This window comes from Coloeus monedula (genome assembly GCF_965178545.1).
Source record: "Coloeus monedula genome assembly, chromosome: 12".
NCBI lineage: Eukaryota > Metazoa > Chordata > Aves > Passeriformes > Corvidae > Coloeus > Coloeus monedula.
Genome location: NC_138792.1, coordinates 2897740 through 2916445, shown reverse-complemented (window position 1 = coordinate 2916445; position 18706 = coordinate 2897740). Strand labels below are relative to the sequence as shown.

The following is an 18706-nucleotide window of genomic DNA, read 5'->3' as shown; positions in this document are numbered from 1 at the left end:
TCTGTGGCGATTCTGTATCAGAGCCATAAGCCACCACACAGCTGCTGAGGAATTCCCCAGTGCATTTGGATTTTAACAGTATTTGTAACACACGACCCAGCAATTTATAGCGTGTGTGTAACACGAAGCGTGTATCTCATGCAGCAAGAGGAAGAACTTCATTACATTGAGGGTGGCAGAGCCCTGGAACATCTGCCTAGGCAGGGTGTGGAATCTCGGTCTTTGGAGACATTCAAAACTCATCTGCACACATTTGTGTTGTTTCAAAATGTGGATTATGTAAAATTTTCTTAGGAAAGGATGTTCTTCGATGTTTGATCTTTGTATACTTTCTAGCCTAATCAACATGGAAGGAGATTTAATCCATGAAACAGCAGGTAGCAAGCTCTAAGTGATGTCCAGATGCTGGGAAAAAAAATTACTTTTTGGTAAACTTTCTTGTTAAGGTTTATGGCTTGATATATTCAATTATCTCATGCCTAGGGGGAGGTTAACAAAGCTTGGGAAGGAGGTTGTGCCACTGATAGCAAACACAAAGAATGCAGAACTTACAGGCCACAAGGACATTTTGCAGAACTCCCACAATAAGGAAGACACTAACAAAGCCAACTCAGAAACTGGGCTGAAATCAGCTCCAGCCGGGCAAAAGGTAATTGCAGCAGAGGCAGATCACGACCACCAACACACCGACCAAAGAGAAGAGAAAGTCGGAGCATGTGCACTAAGTAGTATGAAAAGCAAAGAGAAGCATTAACCAACAGAAGATAGAATACTAATTAATAAGAGAACTACATTACTTGTATCCAATGAACACAAATTCCTTTGTTTGCTAAAGCGTATAAACAGTAAAAAGTTTTGAGAGTGTGTGTGCTTGATTTGTGGAACACCACTGAGCAGCCAAGGCTAGCACAACTCTGAAATAAAGCAATGTCTCTCTGACTGCGTGTAATTACTGGCTTGTTGCACACCGGGTAACAAATCCGGTATCTTAGTGGGCAACACTGTGTCACCTGCTCTCGGATGATCTCCAGAGATCCCTTCGAACCGTGATGGTTCTGTGATTCTGCTGAGCACGGGGAGCGGCTGAGAGACCCCACCACACCCTGGAACCCCCCCATCCTTTCGCACGTCAGGGCCCACTCCGCTCTCCCCTCAGGGCTCACTCCGCTCTCCCCTCAGGGCTCACTCCGCTCTCCCCTCAGGGCTCGCCCTCCCCTCGGGGCTCGCCCACCCTTCGGGGCTCCACCAATGGCGCGGCTCCAGCTCGCCGCGCTCCCGCGAAGGCCAATCGAAGGCCGGCGGCGACGCACGAGCCGGCGCCTCCGCCAATCGGCGTCCTGCGGGCGGGGCCTCGCTGCCGGCGGGGCGGAGCGGGGCGGCCATGGCGGCGCTGCCGGTGCCGCTGCTGGCGCTGGCGCTGCTGCTGCTGGCAGGATGTGGCGGGCCCGGCGCCGCGGGGCAGAGGCGGAAGGAGGTGAGACACACCGGGAAGCTCCACGCCGCGCTGGGGCGCGTTCTCGTTGAGCGGGATGAGGGCAGGACCGGCTAGGGCCCGGCGGGGTGGCGTGGCCTCACCGCGGGTTCCCCCCGCCCTGAGGTTCGGCCGGCTCTGAGGGGAACCCGCTGGGAGGGAAGGTCTTTGTTTCCAGGTTCTTCGGTTCTTGTTAGGAGCACTGTACGAGTGTTGTCTTCCTACCGCATGGGATTTGCGGGGCGGAGGATGGGTGGTCTTTGGTTGCAGTCGCTAAGGTGCAAATTACTTCCGCACACTTGACCCGTAGGGTTTGGAAAAATCCTGCTGCATAAGTGTTTATAGTTGTGTCACTTGTAGGTCGGAGAAGAATAATTTATTACTGTTACCATGGTGGGACTCTTGCGGCTGCCCTGTGCAGGGTCAGGAGTTGGACTTCGATGCTCCTACTGGCTCCCTTCCAATTCAGAGTATATTATGATTTCCTCAAACATATTTATCTGAAGAACGGTGTTAATGAGTAGAGAAGTGCTTTATGATAAACGTAACATTTGCGAGTTTGCCAAACTAATGCCTCTTTTTATAATGTTATAGAATTTATTGCTTCCTTTTTAAGGAATGTTTTAGTGTTGAGAATTTGAGTTCTTCAAATATGTTTTGAATTACAGGGTTTTCTTTTCCAGCAGTGCTGAAAATGAAATGTTGAGGTTGGTTCCATCTCTGGCGTTGATTCCACTGCCATAAGTTTTGAAAGTTGGAACAGTTTGATGCTTAGTGTAGAAAAAAGGCTGCGGAGGGGATGTAGGCAGTTGGTACAGCTGAAAGAAGTCTTGCCATTAGCAGTGTGAGGAAGGCCTGGTAAGCTGAGGGTCTTCACCAGCCTGGTCATGTTAAGTGGTTAAAGCTGTGTGTGTTGCTAGGTGGTTGAAGTTAATGAATTATGTTAAGGTGACTGTCAAAAGCTTCTGTGAATGCCTGGCAGAATTTCACTGAAGTATCACATCACCTGCTTGGTGTTATGAAAAGCAGTGCAGATATTTGTTCCATCAAATATAAAAACCTTTAAGATTGTGCTGTGAGACTGAAAAAAAAAAAAAAACCAACAATGTTGCTCTGGCTTGATTTTCAGATGGTGTTATCAGAGAAAGTGAACCAGCTGATGGAGTGGGCCAGTAAAAGATCCGTGATCCGAATGAACGGAGACAAATTCCGGCGCCTTGTGAAGGCACCTCCCAGAAACTACTCAGTGATTGTGATGTTCACTGCTCTTCAGCCTCACAGACAGTGTGTTGTGTGCAAGTATGAGTTCCATTTAGTACTAAATTAGGACTTGAAAGTCATCTTACGCTTTGTAGGAAACTAAATTCAAGAATAGGGTTGAACTTTCACACATGTGGAAGGAATACATGTGGGCAAGTTAGAGTAGGATTCTCTTTGCAATTTAATGTGTGGGAATATGTGTGTAATGTGCTTGTGAGAAAACAGCACAATCCTTTAGTTTTATCTCCCTCCTAAAATAATTCCTGCTTTGCAGTGTTTACTCTGGGAGGCTTCTGGAGAAAGACACACTGGAAGCTCAGCTTTTCTGACATGAGTTGCTGAAGAAATGTTTGTAGAATTATCGCTGGCCATGCAGCTTAAATGTTGCTCTTAATTAACACATTGATTGTCACTTACTTGCAATTATAATATTCTAATTCTTTAACCATATTATGGCTTTCTTTTATTAATCCAGAGGTGGCAGAGGTCTGTGAGGGTGGTTTCTGAGGGTGGTTTCTGTAGGTGGTCCGTTGAAATTATTGGTTTCCCCTGCTCTGTCATGGAAGAAAGGGCACACCTGGCCACATTTTGCTGCTCTGTGGCCAGGCAAATCATGAACAGCTGGGTTCTATTTCACCTTTCAATTAGAAATTACCTCTGCTTGTGTTTGTGGACTCAACAAATCTTGCCCTTGCATTTAAAAAAACAGGTGCCAAATGCTTCACCTGATGGTAGATAAGTGTTTGTGCTTAAATGATTTCATTAACACTTAAACTTTCTTTTTAACCCTAGAAAATTAATGGGGTGGGTGTGGGATGCACCCATTGATGGGGTGGGTAGGCACAGCTCCCTCAGCTGCTTTACAACTCGTGCTGTGGACAAATCCATGATACAGCATCTCACTTGGTGTGTTTTCCAGGCAAGCTGATGAGGAATACCAGATTCTGGCAAACTCCTGGAGGTATTCCAGTGCCTTTACCAACAAGATTTTTTTTGCTATGGTAGATTTTGATGAAGGCTCAGATGTGTTTCAGATGGTAATGTCCTTTTCTCTTCTAACATTGTTTTTAACTTGGGTTTTGGGCAAGAAGGTGAAGATGTTGCATAATTTGGTGTAACAGGGAATAAAGGAATGAAAAGTTAAAAGCTGTCACTCTTGGAAGAAAGATGGTCTGAGCATGTTGGTAGGAATATTAACAGAACTGAGATGTGGAAGAGGTACAAGGAGTAAATTGGTTTCTTTGACTTTTTTCCCTGAATTTGTCTCCTATAATAACTTAGAGTGTAATTCTTAATGGAATTCTTCTGTGGTACATGAAGAGGCAAGATAGAAAGCACTGATGTCATTAGTAACAGCTATTACAATTTTAAGATTACTAGAGAATGATAGATTAGGCTTTTGGTATGGGTTAACTGATTTCTTTTCAAGTACCCAGCCATTTTTCTCTTCTATTAACATTGTGTGAGCATGTTTTTTTCTCAAGCTGTGAGAATATTCCATGTATGCTTGCAATTATAGGTCACATTAATAGTTCATTATAGTTTTGCAGATCTTAACTTTTTTTTTAGGAGGTACTAAGCTCTGTTTAACAGCAACACAGTTTAGGCAGTGATACTTTATTAAATGGAGGGTTTTGAACTAGAGAGTTGAAGAGAGATGTCTTTTTATTACTTTTGTTAATTTTTTCCTTATTGTTACATTAGAAATGCATTCTTCAAGCTTTGGCCTTTCTGGATTTTAGAATCATACATTGCTATTTTGCAGATTTCTTTATCAAAAGTAAATTAGATAAATACTTTATCAAAAGTATTTAGAGAAGAAACAGATTCAAAAAAATGTGTGTGAAATACAGAAATGCAAGCCGTGTGCTGTCTTTTAAAAAGTCACTGCCAATGAAATCAAAGAGCTAATTTTTCTTATTCAGCAGCAATATTGCAAGACAGAAATGGCATAGAATTGTGTTATTAAACAGTCCTTTCACAGGCTGTGTCTTCTGTGAACTCTCTCCCTGCAGCTGAACATGAATTCTGCCCCCACCTTCATTAACTTCCCGGCCAAGGGGAAGCCCAAGCGGGGGGACACCTACGAGCTGCAGGTGCGCGGCTTCGCGGCGGAGCAGCTGGCGCGCTGGGTGGCCGACAGGACAGACGTCCACGTGAGTGCAGACACCTTCCCTCACCCCCTCTGTGCAGGGCCAGCTGGGAAACATCACTTGTGTTCTGTGGCTCCTGAGCTGCTCTAAATAGCTCGGCTACAAAATCTAGTTCAGACACACAACTGCATCTTTCAGTTTCCTTACAGTCTCTGTGCTGGTATTTTGTGTAATGCTGTATTTGAGATGGTAAAACTCATCTCCTTCCTTCTCGCTCTTCTTTTCTTGTGGAAGAAAAACAATCTCTAAATTATTGAATAGGGTGAAGTTTTGTGAAACTGAAGTTACACTATTGGTGGAAGAAGCATTGCTTACTTCCTGAGTCAGATTTATTACACAGAAAATGTGCGTGTGTGATGTTTTTTCCACTCAATGTGTTGTGGGCTTTTTAGCAGGAGTGCAGGTATAATGTATAATTCTGCTGAGAGACAATAATTTCACTGTGCTGTGTTCAGATCCGTGTGATAAGGCCACCAAACTATGCTGGACCCTTGATGCTGGGGTTGCTGCTGGCTGTCATCGGAGGCCTCGTGTATTTGCGGGGCAGCAATCTGGATTTTCTCTATAACAAAACTGGCTGGGCCTTTGCTGCTCTGGTGAGTAATCATGACTCTTGTCTGCCCTGTTGTATTGAGTTTTGTAGCAAATCTGGATTTTCTCTATAACAAAACTGGCTGGGCCTTTGCTGCTCTGGTGAGTAATCATGACTCTTGTCTGCCCTGTTGTATTGAGTTTTGTAGCAATTCCAAGTTTTTAAAAGCTTCTGTATTTCAAGATTCTTGAAGCTGGTAGAGGAAAATGAGGTGCAGTTAGTTTTACTTTTTGGTAGATTGATAATATTATATGATCTTAGTCTTTCCAGCTCACTGAATGCTTGATTAGATGCCTTTTGTACAAATATAGTGGGACAATTTTTAGCCTGTGTTCCAAACCACTATGTTTTGGTATGAAGTGAAAAGATATTGGGTTAAATTAAAAATAAAAAAGAAACATTATTAAACAGTGTTTCTTCTTTCCTTTTCAGTGTTTTGTGTTAGCAATGACATCAGGCCAGATGTGGAACCACATTAGAGGCCCCCCCTATGCTCATAAGAATCCCCATACAGGACAAGTGGTGAGTCTTGCCTTCATTTTCTTTTCTGCATTTCTATTGTATTTCTGCAGAGTAAGGCTGATACTAAGAGACAATCAGAGTGCAAATTCTGCTTCTGGCTCCTCTCTCTGTGAGTGAGACCAAACTCTCCTGCAGTGAGCAAGGCAAATCAACATGTCTTGCACAGATGTTGTATTTCCAGTGGTGAAGGGATGTGGTAGTTCTAAATTGCTTACAACACAATAAAGGTATTTATGGGTTGAGTCTTTCATGCTAAAAATCCTATTGCTGAGCCTGGCAATTCTGTTTCAACCTGGTCTTGTTAACTCATACACTCATCTAATGACTTCCACATAAAAACATCTTTCCTCAAGATTCTTGAGGTAAATTAATATCTAGTGACCTCAGATTTATTAAGTCTTTCTTGGAAAAAATCTCTTTTTAACATAATTTGGAATATACTGCTCTGTTCATAATATAGAATGAGATGCACTGTAAAAGTAGTCACAGTGTTTGGAGAGCATTGCATCTCCTCAGGTGCTTACACATCACATACTGGCTTTTCTCATGTTTTTACTCTGGCAATTAATTTGGTGAAAGTCCTTTTGTGCCTGGTTAGATGGGTCAGACCCTCTTCTTCCGTAGAAAGTGGATTAAATTTCTTTTTTTCTACTTAGATACAACATCACAACCATAATAGGGATTAAAACATGGTATTCTTTCACAAATTTCAATTTTTCTGTTGACCCAGAAGTGAAAAAGATTTCAAATGCTTGGTTCTGGAGCCAAGTGAGTTGGGTTCATACACAGATTGAAGGGATTGTGCTTAAGCTGAGCAGCAGTGTACACAACCTAAGAATCTCAGTCAGGGAATGGATCACATTTGGATGCAGGAGGGCCTAATCTCATGGTATTTTGCCCAGCTGGACTGAGAATCTGGACCACGAAGGTTGTAGCTGCACTTACTGTAATCTGGATGGTACTTGAGGCTGATTGTGCAATAGTAATAGAAGAAGGATTTTTGTCTCTGTTGCAGCTCCCCCAAAAATCAGCGATCAACAGCTGAAATTGTTTGTGCTCCAACTTCTGCTCTCTCCTAAAAGAAACAATGCAAACCCCAGTTCCAGGCTCTATAGCTGTTGTTAATCCCATCAAAGTTGACTCCAGTCTTTTCTGAATTTAATTACTCTTTGTCTCTTACAGAATTATATCCATGGAAGCAGCCAAGCCCAGTTTGTGGCAGAAACACACATAGTTCTGCTGTTCAGTATCCTTCCTGTGAGAAGCATGTGGTTGGTGACAGTTTTTTGGTCAGCAAATGCTGCTGCCTTTTCTGTGGTGCTTTGTCATGGCTGTAATTGCCACTTAACACTGATGCAGAAGCTTGTAAAACCTTTCTGCACTGGCAACTGTGCTTTTCCTGTGCCTCTGATTGTTAAGATGAATAGAAAAATATTTACTGTTTCTCATCTTCAGTACCAAAATGAATACAGAATTCAAGTTGTGGATCTTTGTGGAATCAGAAGATTCTTCAGGATACTCCCTGCTCTGCTATGGATGTCTCTTTTCAATGTCACTTTTTTCTTGCTTTGGTGTTGAATTCATTCCTCTCTCACTGATCTTTTATTTCTTTGCTTACTTTCTTATGATCTTGTTTGTGCTAATGATGCAGGATTTTGCCATGCTATCAAGAAAGGCAGGTGGAAACTTTCAGATTGAGGGCTTTTACATTTCTCATTTGTACAAAAAGTGTTTCTTTGGGGTCATAAGAATACCTTAAAACTCAATGTTCTGTTTTTCTATTCCCACATGTACGTTTTTGATCCATCATTTGTAACTTCAGTCGTTTCTGGCTGGAGCTTTTCTTCCTTGTTTTGTCCACCTGTATCAGCACCTTTATTTTTTACTCAGTACTTTTTCTGATACTTAATTTTTTCAACTTAAAACAGGCACTTGGAGGGGAACTTCTGATCTTTTTCTGTTACTGTACTTTTGATCCACTTGGTCAAATTCAAAGTAGAAACCTTTTGTAGATGTTTATTTGTGTTATTGCTATCCATCATGTTACAGACCCAACCTACCAGTTGCTGGAGACATTTTAAATTATTACATTTGGTGAGGTTTCTGTGGGTTCAAGTCACTTTCCTCCTGTGCTGAAGGTGGGCTGTGTCTGAAATGGAAAGATTCCTCATGCAGTCAATAATAAGTATTTTTCTTTTCTGCAGGAGACTTGGGACTGGACTTCTTTAGTTAAATGGAATGAAATTTTTGGGAATTCTGTCTTTTGTTCCACTAGATTCACTATTTTGCTTTGTTAAAATTCCTTCTTGGCAAGTGTCAGGCCTTTTGTGTTGTCTGTGCTTCTTTAATTTTGTGATATTTAGTTTTTTAAATCTGAAGAATTAGAAAAGAAATATTGCCACTTGAAAGACAGCCTTTTGGATTAAATACTGCATGTGTTTTATTTGTTCTGTTGGCTGAGTGAATGCAGAAGCTGAATTCCTTTGGGGATTTTCCAGTGGAGAACAGCAGTAGGAGTGGACCCAATCTCTCTGGGAAGGGAAGGAATGCTACTTCATTACAAGCTGAGATAATAAATGCATGTTTTTAATTCTGCCTGAAGACCTTCCATCTTGTATTTTAAGCTTTGCATTTATTTTCCTTTAAAAGCTGACATGAATGTTTTTCAGCTGCTTTTTCCCTCATAGTTGCTGATTTGGCTGGGAAGTCTTTGATTTTTCCAGTGAGTTTTAATGCCCCAGGTATGGTGTGGGAGCTGAATTGAGGAGATTAGGAGTGAGTGTGTTGAGTTCCTTGTACTTTGTTGTTTAGCCTTAAACAGTGTTTGTAGATGGTGGAGTTACTTTAGGAATGGTCCTTCTCCACGAAGCTGCTACTTCTGACATGGATGTGGGGAAAAGAAAAAGTAAGTAAAGGAAAGTATCAGTAAGTAAAGGAAAGTATCAGTAAGTAAAGGAAAGTATCAGTAAGTAAGGAAAGTATCAGTAAGTAAAGGAAAGTATCAGTACTTTCCTCTCTGAGCAAAGGCATATTCAGTAAGGGTGTTTGATACATCATTGAGCAGAAGTGTTTTTGCACTGGGGGTTTTGTACACTTCCCACCTCTAAGCTGAGGAGAATCATTTGGATTTTTGACAGTTTTTGGAGTTGCTTAGAAAACTGCAAGATAAACTCAAACCCTTTTGGCAGATGGAGAGAGATGAAGATGCTTTGCAGTGTTTCGCTAGTAAGGGGGAGAAGAAGGGACCTTTTCTCAAAGCATTTGTATAAAATTGATGTACAGAAGGAATTTGAAAGAAAATTGGTGTTAATTTAGTATTTCTCAATGACGTGAATAGAGGCCTCATCTGACCAAATCTGTAACTATTGCAGAAGGCTTTGAAAACCTGAGTCACTGTGGTGTTTCCAGGAGCAGCTGTCACATCACAGCCTCTCCCTGTGCATCTCTTGCAGTTATGTGCATTGCTGGCATTGGCTTGGTGGTGCTGTTCTTCAGCTGGCTGCTGTCTGTCTTCAGATCCAAATACCACGGCTACCCTTACAGGTACGTCAGGCTGGGACCCTGCAGCCACTGCCCTCCTGGCCTTTGTGGTACAGCTACACCACTGTAGCTCTGCTGACTCATTTGGCAGGAAATACTCTCTTAAAAATGCTCTACTGGTTTCTCAGAGTAGCAGTATTGGTTGATAAAGTCAGCAGAAATACCAGTATTTGATGGATATCATGATTTTTCAGTCTAGCCAAAGGAAAGATTGTGGAACTCTCGTTTCCATGCCATTTCATGTTATAAAGTACTTCTATTTTCATAATGATATCTCAGCCAGTTTATACTGCCAACAAATGTATTTTCCCCCCTACTTTTCTCTTCCATCTTCATACATCTTCATTATTAATCTTCTTTGTGAGAACAAGGAGGATGCCTGATGCTTTAAAGCTGCCTACATTTTGGTATTGCTTGTGTAAGGAGTCTAATACTATTATTTGACCACTTCTATATATGTCTGATAGAGGTATTTTAGATGTTTGCTAGCTTTTATGCATTTTGAAGCAATAAATACATGTTGAAGGACCAGTTTCTAATGACTTCACCATCTGCAATGAGCTGAATTCGTCTATAAAGCTAATCCCATAGACAGATATTATGCCCTCTCTATGAGAAATGTGTTCTTATTTTAAAAATATCTAAATAATAAAAAACATGTTATTTTATGAAGACTTTTCTCAAGAGCAGAAGACAGCTGAAATTATTCCTGTTTGGTAACTGGTCAGCTTTTATTCTGGTCTCTGCAACAGTCTTAGGTACTCATGCTAACTTTATTGTAGGGAAGATGTGGTTGTCTTTGGTTTTGAGTTATTAGAAACTCACTTTTAAGTGACTTCACAGCTGCTTTTGTTGTAGCAGCATCAGGCCCAGTTTCTCATTCTGGTTTTCTTGGCATTTATAAAAGCTAAGTGGAATGTTGCACACCTTTGCTTCTTATAAGATTAATAAAAATGTTTGTTATTTTGCTCTTTACAGTTTCCTAATGAGCTAAAGGATTCCAGAGTCTGTAACATCAGGAAGGTGGTGGCTCTGAAGTTGGATGTGGTGGAATGAGGAGCTCAATGTGTGTGGTTTGTGCTACCTCTGCTTACACTGAGACAGTAAACACTGAACCAAAGATGACGTGTAGTGCCTTAAATACAACAAGCAATTTGCTCTGAAGGACACAGAGTATTAAGATGCAATCTCTTTCATAAGCTTTACATCTTCTTAAGCAACTCTACTTCTAGTGAAACTCAGAACATAATGCTTAAAACTACATTCCCATGGACTAACTAGAAACGGTACTTTCAATTCACTTGGATAACCTGTTCACCATCTTTCTTTTTCCCTTGAATTATCATCTTCCTGTTTGTGCGTATCAGGTGACAGCAGCTTCTCTGTCGTGCCTTTTCGTGGTTGAGGAAACAGCTTTGTGTACCTGGAAGTCTTTTCCTTCAGCCTGTGTGCAACCCTTGGAGCATGCTCCAGATTCCAGTGTGGAATGTGCATATTGTAGAGCTGTATCTCATTTTTGAGAAGAGTTCTTAACTGCTGTATGATGCAAGAGGTTGTTTCACAGGTGGAGGGGGAGTTTTCAACATGTAGAACCAAGTTATTAATTAATTAAATATTTCTTTGCCAAATGCTGAAACTGCAATGTTTAAAGTTGTAAACTTTGACTCAGAGCTGGAAAAAAAGTCCTTAGACTGGCCAACACTCACCCTCTCAAAAACACAAACCAAAAGCACAAAGGTAACTATGTGTTGCATGAATTCAAAGTTGCTAATTGGCTCTCAAGTTACTGCTTAGAACCCTGGCAAACCAACAGATACCAAATTTGTGGTCACTGTAGTAAGTTCTTGCATTCTCCACTTATTTTCTCCACATTTTTATCCTTTGAGCAGAGGTGGCTACTACTAGGATAAATGTTGTTACCCCAGGATACATTTGGTAGCCTTACAATTGAATGCATGTGCTGCTTGCTCTCTCCTTTTTTTCTCTCACCTCACGAAGATGCTTTGCCTTAAGAATTCCTGAATGGGAGACAGTGTGCCTCAGCCCAAACTGTTGTGCAGTTCAGCAGCTGTACTACAGGAAATCTTTGCAGCCTGATTCAGTAACACTTCCTTCTGTAGGCTGTGGTGGCCTTAGAGGCTTGGAGTCAGAGAGACTTTTGTCTCCTGCTTCTGCCTCTCCCCTCTCTCAAGGGGTTCCAGAATCTGGGTGTTTGAAATTGAATCTCAGAAAGGATTGTATCACTCCAAGTAGAATGTTATGCAGTTTTGCTAAATTAATACACATCTCAAGTGCCTTAACTTGACTAATTTAGTTGTTTGATGTTTCAACTTGTTGAGATGCATTTTTCTATGCCATATAGAATGATAAGCCTTAGTGGAATGGATAAATTGTGTGCCTGACTGGATTTTGGACAAGTTTCAATAAAACTTTTTAGTCTAATACATGCTCCTGTGTCTTTTGAACTTTGACATAAAACAAGCCAAGCTCTTTTCTTCCACTATTGCTTCAGTGTGTTAATCATAGCCTGGTATAAAGTAAATAACCTGAGTATGGATGAGTAGACTGGATTAGTAGCCTGTATGTGTTTGTGGAGAATTACAGCCCAGAATGTCAGCACTACAGAAGTGCTGCTCATGTAGCCAACTGATAGCATAAAGATTACATGGTTTTTGGCTTGTTTTTGACAGCTGTCATGCAGTGAAAATCTTGGATTCATGGAGTTCTAGACAGATCAACTCAGTGTTTCTGGAGGTGGAATCTTGTTAGCACTGTAGATTTGCCTGGAACAACTCAGCAGTGCTGTACTTGTGGCTTGTTTTCCTGCCCAGTTGGTAAAATGCTTCCCATAAACTTTTTCAGTTATAATTTATTCAGTCCTTTTAAAACCACCCAGTTCCATATTGACTAAGTTTAAACAGTGGCACCTCATGCAGGTGGATGGTGGAGTCATGTTTGCCTTCCACTTGAGGTGGCCAGGATGTTGAGAGTTTGGGATTTTCCTCTTTGTTTCCATGCTTACATTTAAGATGAAAATAATGCTCCTTTTCTCCAACAGTTTTTCTGCTCTCTAGGCTGAAACTGAAGTGCATGGAGGAGGGAACAATGTGGTAGTGGAGCAGAAGATTGAGTGCTTGCAAGGACAAGTGGCAGGTTTAGAGAGGATGAATTCTGGCAAGGTTTGACTTGTGCAGCAGTTGAGAGGTAATGTGCTGGCTCTAATTGGTACCCAGGGTGACTCTGTGGGCCAGGGGCACTGGCAGCTCACTGACTGGTTGATACAACACACAGTTGGGGCCAGCAGAACAAAGGTGCATGAGGCAATGCATTCGAGACCTGCTCTGGGAAAACTGGGAATTGCTGAGGACATCTCCTTTAGAAAGTGAGTCATTAAATAGCTCAGAAGTGCCCTAAAAGCTCACCTTGAGAGAACACTTGCAATAAAGGGAGGAAATGGTGTATTCTGCAGCTGAAAATGAACTGTGTGGTTTTGTTAATGTGGCTGGCCTCAGTGACTTCTGCCTTTTTCTGCTTTTGAGAAGGAGCTGTGGTGTATTTAGAAGATATTTTGAAATAACAGCTAGAAATAATTTTGGGACCTCTGCCCTAAGCACAAGGCAAGTCAGTAAATTTAAACGGATTAATCTGTGTAATGGTTTGCATTATGTACAATTTACTGGAAGGTCCTGCATTCAAACCATTCTAGTGTTCAGCACAGAATGTGATTTTCATGAGGCCCTGGCACAGGTTGCCCACAGAAGCTGTAGCTGCCCCTGGATCCCTGGAAGTGTCCAAGGCCAGGTTGAGCAGGGCTTGGAACAACCTGGGATCGTGGAAGGTGTCCCTGCCCATGGAAGGAGTGAGGTTTAATGTCCCTTCCAACACAAACCATTCTGGAATTCTATGACAGTGGTGCCTAGTGGTCATTCTTGCAGGTAAGCCTTTTACAGATGCTCCATGAGCATCTGCCCTTCAGGGGCTGAACTGCACAGTCCTCCAGCAAGGTGGAAGATGTGCTCAGCTTTGCATCTGCTGTGTTCTTGGTGGTCATGCAAATAACCTTAATGAATCCCCTGGCAGGTGATGGCCATGGGGCTAAGATTCAGCCATGAGGGTAAGAACAAGTCCAGCCTCTTAGCAGGCAGTGGGATGGATGGCCATCCATGCTTGGGGAATATGGTGAGATCATGGCTGGCTAGAGACTTCAGGAGGACTGTGTAGATGCTTTTATGGTCACAGCTACTGGGAGTGTAAGTAAATGTACAGCAAAGCTTGTTCTGAGCGCTGTTCAAAATGTGTAAAAGCATAGCAGGGATTTTTTTCATTCCCAGCAAATTCAAGTTGGAGTTTCAGAAGTACTGGAGAAAGTAAATTGCTTAACTTTCAAAACATTTGGAACATCCAAAGGAAATCAGATGTGTGGATGGCTTCTGCTGCCCATGATATTAGATGATGCCAAATTGTGGCATCTTGTAGCCAGACTTTGTTGGGAGAGAAGAATGGTCTGTAGCGTTCCTTCATGGGCTGTTGGCAGTGGTTTGTGGCAGTCTGTTTTAAAAAATACCCATTCTATAACAGAGAAACAAGCTGAAATCCGATTAAGAATTCAAAATTTCCAAGTGCATTCATCTGCTCTGAGAAATAATTCTCACAAAGGATTTGGGAAAGTACTGGCACTTCGTTTCTATGTTGGACCTTGGTGTTTGCTGCTTTCTCATGCTGAAAAGGTTTAATTCTCAACTACAAACCACTACTCAAGTGACTCCGCACCATCCCTTTGAACTTTCCTAAGGGGAACAGAGCAACAGCAACACAAAAACAAACCCAGGCCATCGAGTGAGTGTCATCTGTTTTCAGTTTTATCATGCTTTTTGTCTCAGGAATAGTTTCATTGCACATAACCTGTTCCAATTAACAGCTCAGATCTTGATCATTCCTACAAAATTAATTTAGGCATAGCATTTTATTGGTCTGGATTAATTGTGCTACTTTTATCACAGATAATAATATGAAAGAGATGTATATGTAGTTTGTATTTCTAGGTCAGGAGCACATCAAGTTATTAAAATATCCTCTTGTCAGTTGATAGCTGTACATGTCTTTCAGCCATGTTCCTTAAAAGTAGGGTAATATATACTTAAGGAAACTAATTGCTATAAGAGAAACAATGGGTGTGATGAGACTCCACAGTGGTTTGTCCTGCCAGCTGAGCTCTGAGTCCTGACTCTCCCATGCCTGTTGGAGCAGGGGGAAGTGGTCCTGTGTGCTGGGGAAACTTAACTGGGTGCAGGTCTGGTGGATGTGCAGAGTGTTTCCCTGCAGATGCACTCAGAATCTGTCTGTACACAGATTTCAGTGTACAGAAAGTTCCTGTGCTTCTCCAATCTGTTTTTTGACAACCTCATGATAATGTCAGGTTTTGTCTTCTGGAGTAATTGCTGGGAGATGGAAGCATTTCCATTTTTACTTTATCTTGACCTTTTCTTACAGAAGGATTCCTTTTTCATGTGTGACTTCAGATAGAAGTTATGAACTGGAGGCAATTAAATTTGGGTTTTTGAACTGCTTTCAAATACCTTCCCCAAGGAAATAGTGAAAGAATAAAATATTACAGAACAACAGTAATAAATCTATCTATGTTATTCTAAATCAGTGGGATATTAGTCTGTAATGCTGACTAAATCCCTTGAGGAGGAAAATGAATGTTTTGTGTTCTTACTGTAATCACACAGTTGGAGTCCTAATGCAGAGCTAAGACTGAGTAATGCTTCCAGTTTCCTTCATCTCACTGGTGGCAAAACACTTAGAAAGTCTTTTTGCAGTTTTTCAATGGAATTTGTAACGGTCAGTTAAAATGGATTTTGTTTTTCCTCCTTCTAAAATGGAGTGAGAAGGCAGGTGATGCTTTGGTCTTGTCCAAGTGCAGCACTGGCCATGAGACGGAGTTTGATAACAAAGCTGCTGTTAAATCTGCTCTCTGTTATTACTAAATTCAGCAGATACAGGGCACAGCTCTTGGGTAAAATGTTACATTCTAAAGCGAGTTATGTTTAGACATGTTTGTAGAATTTCCCTGGGAGATGTGTAAGCTTGGATGTGCTGAAGTGTGAAAGTGCTGTTGATTCTATTATCAGAGAATGAAATGGGTTTTAGGGGTGATTTGCTTGGGTATTTTCTCATGTTTCATATGTTGCTTTATGAAACCATGTGAGCAGGTTAATTTTATTTCTTCTTTAGTTTCTGCAGAAAAAGATATTAATTTTCAAAAGTGGTTTTCTTTATAGTAAGTGAACAATGCTTGTCACCTGTTTCAGATTCTTTGTGGTACTGGGCTGGCTTTTGGTGGTCCATTCTGTTTTGGTCCTGTGTGGTGATGGAACTTCACCCAAAACCCCAGCCTGTGGAGTTCAGTCATCTTCTCAAAAAAGCCTGTAACAACTTTCCCTTGAAGAGGGCTGTATTCCAATCCTCCTCCTTTCACAGCATTTTAACATCTGACAAGAGTGTAGAAGCTGCTAGTACCAGCAGGGAAAATTGTCTTGGCATCCTTAGGTGTAACTGCCAATGATGCATTTACTTATCTAGGGAGTTTTCTGATTAAAAAGAAAAAGTTGTAGCCAAGCTGGGCTGAAGTGGCCCCAAGCAGGGTTACTTGGGGCTGCTCACATTCAACCTGTGTGCCGCTTACGTTATCCCCGTCTTGCTGTCGTTGTACTTGAGAAAGTCTCCTCTCAAGCTTGCTTCGGGGTGTGTGTCCTGGTGGGCTTGGAGTTCCAGGGCTGGTTCCTGCAGAAGGTGAGGGTTGTGCTGGTGATGCCCAAAAACCAGGAGGATCACTCTGGTGATCCTGTTGAAGGAGGAGGGTGGTTGTGGTCATCCTTGCAGAGGAGGAGAAGGGTTGTTCTGCTGATCCCCATGGAGAAAGTGTGTCCTTCTGGTGATCCTCATGGAGTAGGAGAGTTGTTCTGGGGATCCCTGCAGAGAAGGATTGTTCTGGTGATGCTCATGGAGTAGGAGGGTCCTTGTCGTGAGCACCCACTCCATGTTACCCTTTGTAAGGGTGACGTATCTAAATGCTGTGATTGACCTGCCGTGGTTGAACCGAGGTTGCAGGGTCGCCCAAGGCCGCAGTTCTGCGATGAAGTGCCGCCTGTCCCTGGTGTGACACCAGCTCCTGTCCCCCACTGTCCGTCCCCTGGGATGTGTCAGTGCTTGGCTCCTGCCGCCATGGCCGCAGCCGCGCGCTGGAGCCCCCTGCTGGGCACAGGTGTCAGTGCACTTTGTTACGAAATGATGTCACGGGCCTCGGTCCATGACGCCAGCGTGACGTCAGCCCCGCCCCAGCCAATCAACGCGGGGACGGTTGGGACGGTGACGTAAACTGCCCTAGCAACAGTCGGCGCGGCGCCGCCCAATCAGAAAATAGCTGTGGGCGGCCGTGAGCCAATGGGAGGCGGCGGAGGAGGACGGCGGCGGGAGGCAGGTCCCCTCAGGCTCCCTCCGATAAGATGGCGGCGGCGCTGGCGATGGCGGCGGCCGCGGCTTTGTCTGCGCCCAGCGCCTGAGCGCGGCCCCGGCCCTGGCGGCCGCTCCGCTCCGAGCAGCGGCGGCGGAGTCATGACCGCAGAGCCCGTGAGGTACGGCCGGGCCGGGCGGCTCCGCGGCGGCCGCGCGGGTGGGGCGGGGCCGGGCCCGGCGCGGCGCGGCGCAGCCTTGGCGGGACGGACGAGGGCGGGAAGCGGGATGGCGGCGGGAGGGCAGCGCCGCGCTCGGCTGGGGCGGCGGGGCCGGGCCGGGCGCGGATGGCGGGAGGGACCGCGCCGAGCGGCGGGAAGGCCCGGGGGCGGCCCCCGCCCCACGTGCGAGCACGGCGGAGAAGCTCCGCTGAGCCCCCGCCCGCGCCTCATGCTGGGCACCGGTATCGGCCGCCACCGCCGGGCCGCTGCCTCCGGCCGCGGGGCTGACACGGAACGGCAGGAACTGACAAACGCCCGTAAAGCCGGGCTGAGAGAGGCGCCATGTTAAACTGTTAATAAATAGTTGTCTTTGTGTGCTTTCGGTTTGTCCGAATCCCCGTGGGTCTGACCCCCGCAGTCCATCACCCACAGACACGCCGCGTGCCTGAGGGGCTGCACAAACCATGAGGTGTTATCCCTTGACCCCCACAAATGCTACACATACCTTCAAACCGTGTTAGAGAAGCATCCCTGTGTCTTTAGTACTCATCACTCTGTCTTTAGTACTGAGCCTTGGGTAAAGTTTTTCCTGCGATCATATTTGAGTATCTTCACCTCCCGTCTTATTTTGAGTAGTTCGTAACTACTGTGTCATTTTAGACAAAAGTTAAAGGGATAGTGGTTTTTCTCCTCTTGTATATTGCTTGGTTTTGAAGCCTTAACATTTCCAATTAGGAATCTACAAAAAAGAAGGGGTTTATCATTATCGTCGTTGTTGATGTTGATCACATGCTGATGTAGGTCATGAGCATTGCAAATACACATTATTTGGTGCATGATTCCCAGCGTTTAGCAGTTTCTTCTTCGTGTATTTCCTTCCTTATTTTGTAAAACAGGGATTGTCCATCTCTCATTCTTTCTCCTCCTCACTCCCACTTTCTCCTTTCTGTGTTCTTAAAGTACTTTGACAGTTTAAACAACTTCTTTTACTGGAGTGATTATTTTGTTGTGTAGACTGAAGTGCTAATTAAGGGGCTTTCTCCTCTTTATTCTCCAGCCCTTGAAAATCAAGGGTAGAGTTTGATTTTTGTAGAACAAAAAGATCTGAGTTACTAATATTTATGGTCCAGTTTTCTGTCGCCATTAGTATTTCATATTCTGAAAAATGCTCTTCCATTAGCACCACTTCACTTTTTGTTTTATTGTGATTGTCATATTTTGTTCTCTGTCATCCATACTCTTGTTTGCCTTTTCTTGAACCACTTCTTCCTGGTCTATAATAGGAAGGATTTGTACTTAATCCTTGCCATGTTCTTGTGTTGTCATTAGTGCCACAATTATTGTTACTACCAAGGGCCTGCTTCAGTTGGTGCTTTGGAGGAAGAGGATGCAGAAGCTCATACATTTCCCGTGCAATTTCTTGGGCTACCTGCAGAGAGGATTGGATTATTTCAGAGAATTTGTGATCTTGAAGATGAGACAGCATGGACAG

General features: G+C 43.3%; 2 protein-coding genes across 4 annotated transcripts in view; both read left to right on the top strand.

Moving 5' to 3' along the window:
- Positions 1-1359: 1359 nt before the first annotated feature.
- Positions 1360-11980, top strand: MAGT1 (magnesium transporter 1). Its single transcript, XM_082289188.1, has 10 exons — positions 1360-1474; positions 2601-2770; positions 3651-3768; positions 4747-4887; positions 5340-5480; positions 5909-5998; positions 7181-7244; positions 8829-8903; positions 9451-9541; positions 10517-11980. The coding sequence occupies exons 1-10, from the start codon at positions 1382-1384 to the stop codon at positions 10530-10532; spliced, it is 999 nt and encodes a 332-aa protein (XP_082145314.1). The 5' UTR covers positions 1360-1381; the 3' UTR covers positions 10533-11980.
- A 5054-nt stretch (positions 11981-17034) lies between these two features.
- The window catches only part of ATRX (ATRX chromatin remodeler), a 66084-nt gene continuing 64412 nt past the window's right edge, over positions 17035-18706 (top strand). For all 3 annotated transcript variants that reach the window (XM_082289565.1, XM_082289564.1, XM_082289563.1), the window contains exon 1: positions 17035-17175. In XM_082289565.1, coding sequence (XP_082145691.1) covers positions 17156-17175 — 20 coding nt within the window. In that variant the 5' untranslated portion in view covers positions 17035-17155. The remainder of the gene's footprint in view (positions 17176-18706) is intronic.

Coding starts and splice junctions, on each gene's coding strand:
- MAGT1 (XM_082289188.1), top strand. CDS start 1,382: ATGGCGGCGCTGCCGGTGCCGCTGCTGGCGCTGGCGCTGCTGCTGCTG. Junction 1,475..2,600: donor CGGGGCAGAGGCGGAAGGAG/GTGAGACACACC, acceptor CTTGATTTTCAG/ATGGTGTTATCAGAGAAAGT. Junction 7,245..8,828: donor ACACATAGTTCTGCTGTTCA/GTATCCTTCCTG, acceptor CAGTGTTTGTAG/ATGGTGGAGTTACTTTAGGA.